The sequence below is a fragment of the Galeopterus variegatus genome, unplaced genomic scaffold (assembly GCF_000696425.1).
Source record: "Galeopterus variegatus unplaced genomic scaffold, G_variegatus-3.0.2 Scaffold2501, whole genome shotgun sequence".
Lineage (NCBI taxonomy): Eukaryota > Metazoa > Chordata > Mammalia > Dermoptera > Cynocephalidae > Galeopterus > Galeopterus variegatus.
Genome location: NW_007728612.1, coordinates 173,886 through 179,885, shown reverse-complemented (window position 1 = coordinate 179,885; position 6,000 = coordinate 173,886). Strand labels below are relative to the sequence as shown.

The following is a 6,000-nucleotide window of genomic DNA, read 5'->3' as shown; positions in this document are numbered from 1 at the left end:
AGATGTCATCTGCCTCCAGAAAATGTTAGATCAGAGTTACTCAACTTCCAGCAGAAAGGGTTTCTAGATATCACTGCAGTAAGTTCCACCTGAAATCAGGCAACCATAATCATGCTCTTTTGGTTTGTCTCCTCAGTTCCAAGGATTCTGATGTCACAAACTATTGGTAAAGATTAACAAGAAGCAAAACTCAGTTTTATTTCCCTAAGAGATGGCTGTCTTTCCAGCACTGATTATGTTGAGACAGTGGTTAAAGTAAGGGGCTCTGGTCTGTCAGCAATGAGCTGTGGGGATGAAGCCCAGGGAGATGAACTCAGCCTAGTCTTAGGGTACACACACAAGTCTGTTGAACTCATCCAAATGGGGAAGGAAATCAGAAATGTGGATTAAAGTGATACGGTAAATCAGATCATCAAAGAATGTGATGGTCACAGGGGTTGGATAGCTAAGCATCCCATTTTCCACCTATAAGTAGCTTGGATTATTCTGGAATCAAGCCTGCAGCCTAGCCCTCAGGCCTGCACTATTCTGGGTCAGACTGCCCCCACCTCAGGCTGGAAGGTATTGACATCGAAGGCAAAAGGAAGGTTGTAAGAAGATCAACAATACCATCATTTCTAATCCAATTCTAGGAAAGAAAAAATAGCCCTAATTATTTCCAATATTCCCCACCACACCCTACCTCTAGTCCTTTGTTTCTGCGCACAACCAAGTGCTAAATAAGGAGCAGACCAACCAGGGCCGTTCAGATTAACGGTACCAGGAGCTGGCAAGGGAAGAGTGCATATTTTCTTCTCTGCAGCTTTAGATTGTACAAAAGAAAAATAAAAAAGGATTTTTCTTACTCAAGCAAAAACCAGAATGATTTAGGGGTCTCAGGGTCTTTTCCAGTTTGGAAACAACTTATGAAGGCCAGACATTATTACTTGTCAATAGAGTTCCAAAGAGCATCCCTGTCTCTGAAGTTAGTAGACACCAGAAAGAATTTTGCCAAGGGACAAGTATAAAATGCCTCCCATCCATAATTCACATCCACTTCCAAATTGCACGTAAGAAAGCAGAAGGATGTTCTCAGCAGTGAAACACACACACGTGAAGCAAGGCATGCTGGTCTTGTCCAAGTAGCCCAGTGTGAATCGAGAAGTCACGAGTTCATAACAGGTACAGGTGCATGCACACATTCCTCACCTGCCTTCAGAGGGGATTCAGCCCATCTTTAAGAAAGGTTTCTTTCAGAACCAACATTGCAAAGTGAATTTCAGTGAGAAGAGACTAATCTACAATGGGGACATTTCACTTCACAGCCAAGGGAACATCTTCAGCTCCTTTTCTACCATTCCTTTAAATGTGTTGAGACTTTCTTTGTTTCTCTTTTCTTTTTAAAAAGGTCAAACTTTACATTTATTCTAGCCCAGTTGGGGATTAGTGATAATCAATTCCCACTGAAATCATGCAGAGATGGTAAGTGGGGTTTACCTTCTCTGGAAATGAACTTCTACTTACCTGATTATTTCTTCTACAATGAATTGGTAAATGACCCTCAGAGCTGAGAAATGTGAACGATTCAAGTTTTTCAGACCACTTCACTTCATTCCCATTTCCATCAGCAGCAGAGAGGACAACTTAGACAATATTCTCAACTGAGCTAATCGTTCCACATCTGCAGGGTCCACCCTTGATCTCATTTATGATGTACTGGACAAGTGTCAAAACAGTCTTAGAAACAATACACCTTCAACTGAACCTAGAAGGGAGAGCAAAACCCTGGGCATCCATGAATATTCAACAGCTCCCACTTTCGAATAGCAGCATATAACAGAAGGGCTGGTAAGGTTATGGCTATTGGACAATACTTTGAATGAGCTCGAAACCCATGCCTCTTTAATGTCTGACCTGTTTTTTTTTTTAGGGTGCTCACAGGCCCTGATGAAGAAATCAGAGATATGAACCATGATGCAGAATGTACTGAGCAATTGGCTCTGGCCATTTCAAACCTTTCTGTAGGCTGAGCCTTACCAGTGATTTAAGATAAAGTACGATGCTTTTAATTACACACCTAATTGTAAATGAGAGGAAATGCAATCAGCAACTCCTTTCCACACTCTACATGGAATCGAGGTGACTGCTGAGTCCAGAAAAGATGCAGCCATTGAAGGAGCCCAGGAAATTTCTGTCACCCCCATGGGTGGGGGGAAGAAGTAGAAGAGAGAAGAGTTGCAAATATGATGAGAGCATCATGTCCCAAGAATCCATTGTTGCCACAGGGTCACTTGCAGCAAAAGCCTGGGTTTGAAATTTTGGCTGAACAGCATTTAACTCTTCCAAGTGTTGCATTTTCTAGCTGATCTGACTCATGCTAACTGAGGACACTCTCTTCATATACTTTCTTCTTAGGCAGAGCAGAGAAACAGGGTAAAGGGAGGAAGGGGGTGGGAGGAAAGAGGAGGTGGGAGGCCTAGATAGTCCAGTGCGCATTCTTATTCTCTTTTTCTTGCCCTGGAGGCTATATGGGAGGGCTCTGTCTCCTCCTAAGCAGAGTGGGGCTGGTTGCTCTGGCCAGGTGCTGGGCATCCTTACAGTTAACAGGGGACACTGGGCACTGTCTGACTTGAAGCTGCATCCCCATCTCCTAGAAGTGGGTCTCTGCCAGTAGGCTATACAGGGAAACTAGATCTTCTGTTTAATGGCACAGAAAGAGAGATTCTGGCAAAATACTAAATATATTTATAAGTCATCTTTGTCTGGAATCAAATGGGGAAAAAATAGGTGCAGAGGGGAAAGGAGGAGGGAAGGAAAGAGGAGGGGAGGCTTAAAAGTTCCAATCATTCACGGAAGATAGAACACATCTTCTGATAGCAGCACTGCAGCAGTCAGCTGTGTGAACAGACTGTCCTGGTCGACTGCAGACCAACTGTGTCCCAGTGGGAGTCTCAAAGCCCTGCTCCTTGGCTAGTCTGGGGAAATCAGGTAGTAGTCTGACTGTTACTGTTGTTGCTCATCCTGGTACTGGCAGACACGTTAAATACCGCAACTTTAATGAGTCCTGTGTGAAAACAGAGGAAATAGTCATTAGCCCTTTTCCCTGTATTTCTCACTTGCTCTGAGAGGAAAAGAACATTCACTTAGCTGTCAATTGGGAGAAAGGCTGGGGTCCTTCCTAAAGCATGTGCTCTGTCCATGCCAGGCAGGAGCTTCTGTCAAAGGCTACATGGCCTGACTGAGGACTTGTGCAAAAGCAAGGGTTTGCTGACATTCTCAGGGCGTGGTGCTCAAGCAGAGTGACTCTGATGTCTTGCGGCTAAGAGTGACCAAGGAGGGTGTAGTGTCAAGCTTTTACCTGCTCCCTAGAATGGCAGAGCAGGGAGGGCATGGCTCTGCCCTCGAGTGGCCACGAACACAGTGGTGTCCTTGACAGAAGAGGAGGAGTCAGGGGAAGCTGGTCTGGCTGTTTCACTGGAGGGCACTAATGGTGTAGAAGTGAGCACTAGAAGGGCTCCTGGCACATTCAAGGACAGATGGGTAGGTGATAGCTAGAAATGTGGCCTGGAGATTAAGGCAGAGGTTGGGACTAGAGATATAAATTTGACAGTCATCTACATTGACATGAGAGCTGAAGCCTTGGGAAGAAATAAGGCAGCCAAAGAAAGGAGCTTAGATAATAATAATAAAAAAAAGCCAGAGATAGACTCTTAGGGGATGTTTATGTTTTAGGGGTAAGCCGTGGAAGGAGACATAAACAATCAGAGGGCCAGGAAGAATATTAAAAATGGCAAAATGCCACAGAAGTCTAAGGAAGAGAAAATTTTGGCAAAGGAGGGGATAGGTACATGACAATTAGGATATTAATAATAACGACCACTTCTTACTGAGGCTTGTCAAAGTGCTTACACTGCACTAAGCACTAAGTATTTTGCATGTAGTATCTCCACGCAGGCCTCACAAGAGCTCTGAGAGGCGGCAGCTGCAACCTTCATTCCACTCATCAGCAAACTAAGGCTCTGAGAAGTTCCTTGCCCAAGGGTACACAGCCTGTGTGACTTGGCCAAGGAACGAGGGAGCACCATGTCCTTTGTGAGAGTAGGGGACACTGAGGCAAGCCCAGCCAGGCGTGAACCACCCCCTCAGAAGGAACACTGCAAAAACTGTAGTGGATGTGTGCTTTTGCTACAAGAACTGAGGCAAGTGTGTGAATGAGGAGTCATGATGATAGCAGTGCTCCCCAGTAGCTAGTGCAGTTTTCCCAAACTCAAGATAACCTATTATTTTGAACTGGTTAGGACACCAGGTATAATATGAATATACCATAATATAGACAACCTGGGTATCTTAGGGTCTTTCTCTGCCTCAGAGAGAAGTTGGAAACTTAGGTGGGAGGATACATAGAGTTCTTAGAATCTCCGTGGCTACTTCTGAGGTTAAAAGACAGGTCTTCACTTTTTTGGAAGGAGTGGGGATAAAGATAAAAAGCTACCTTTTATAACTGAATGACACTAACAAGGCAGAGCTGTGAGATGTTACCATAAAATTTCACCAAGAGATGTTTCCATTCACACATTAGATCATCTACTTGGCTTAAAGGGTCTCTATTGTAAGTATTGTTTGATATAGAAACTGCAGTAGCACAGGCTTTTCGTTCATCACTTAGTTTTCGAACTTATTCAAATATTTCATTTTCATAACAATCCTACTAGATAACTAAGGCAGGAATGATTACTTATATTACACAAGTAGGACCCCAGAATCATCTAGAACGTAGGCTGGCTAACTTGGTAAAAGGCACTGTCCACTGGGGCAGCCTCAGCCTTTTCTCACATTGTCTGCTTCCCCTGCTTTACAGGACATGGTGAGACAAAAGGCATGAGCAGGCTCTATGAACTAGCAACACCTTACAGCCAATGTTCCACCTCCTACCCACAGTGCTATATATATAATTCTGTTTCATACCTGGGCAAGCACGAGGTCAGTGTATGGTTATTTATCTGGAGATGTAGGTGTATGTTCGAGAAGGGGAGCGGGGGGGTTCAGCTTGGGCAGCTGGATCATTTAGGAAGTCCCAGATGAGGATTGTGTCATCATGAGAACTACTGACAATCTGGAATTCATCAAACTGAAGTCGGAATACTCTTCCAGAATGCTCCTAAAGATGCAAAAACAAAAAAGATAAGAATGTGAGCTACTCAAAATCAAAAGGACACAAATTCAGCAACATGTCAAAGGGAGTTTGTGGAAAGGCTACAGTGTGCTGACAATTTCTCTCTATCATTTAGTTCAAAATTACTGAGAGAAAAACTTAATTTGGCTAAAGACAGGATGGAAAAGTCAAATACTAGGCAGCTGATTTCATGAGCAAAGGAAACAAACTAACATTCTTTAGCCAAGATATGCTAAACAGCATGCTAGTTTCTCATTGCCAACTCTCCCTGGCTTTAAGCTAGATGACAGCATTCCTCAGTACCTCCCTGGCATTATCTTCTCTCTGTGTCTCTAAGTTCCTTCTAGAATCAGGCGAAGGGTTGGTGAGCAATAAGTGATGTGTTGGAAAATGTTTATCAATCAAACTTCCCCAATTTGTAAAACCATTTGTAGATTTTCATCGTGTAACAACTTCTACCATGGCCAATTTCAGGCTGCCCATATACAACCAACCAGCCTGCAAATCTGATGAAAACCTAACATTTGGCTCTCACAATTGGGTATAAGCCTGTTCTACCACCGGCAGTAACCACCTCCCTGATCAAGATGTAGAATATTTACAGCATTCCAGAAAGTACTCTAGGGGGTGTAGCTCAGGGGTAGAGCATTTGACTGCAGAAAGTACTCTCATGCCTCTTATGAATCAATATTACCTTCACTACAGTGCTATCATTATTAATTCGTTTCCCCTGTTATTGTTATTATCATTTTTTTTTTTTTTGGCAGTTGGTTGGTATAGGGATCTGAACCCTGTTCTTGACTTTCATATACATACACTCATATGGTATGTATTCTTTTATACCTGGC

The 6,000-nt window shown here is 43.4% G+C and overlaps 1 protein-coding gene across 4 annotated transcripts in view; it reads right to left on the bottom strand.

The window, feature by feature from the left end:
• Positions 1-1,919: 1,919 nt before the first annotated feature.
• Positions 1,920-6,000, bottom strand: part of BTRC (beta-transducin repeat containing E3 ubiquitin protein ligase) — a 168,371-nt gene continuing 164,290 nt past the window's right edge. The window contains exons 13-14 of one of the 4 annotated variants that reach the window (XM_008581995.1): positions 4,945-5,137; positions 1,920-3,043 (exon numbers count right to left, since the gene is read on the bottom strand). In XM_008581995.1, coding sequence (XP_008580217.1) covers positions 4,976-5,137 — 162 coding nt within the window. In that variant the 3' untranslated portion in view covers positions 1,920-3,043; positions 4,945-4,975. The remainder of the gene's footprint in view (positions 3,044-4,944; positions 5,138-6,000) is intronic. The other 3 variants (XM_008581997.1, XM_008581996.1, XM_008581994.1) reach the window with 3 other exon arrangements.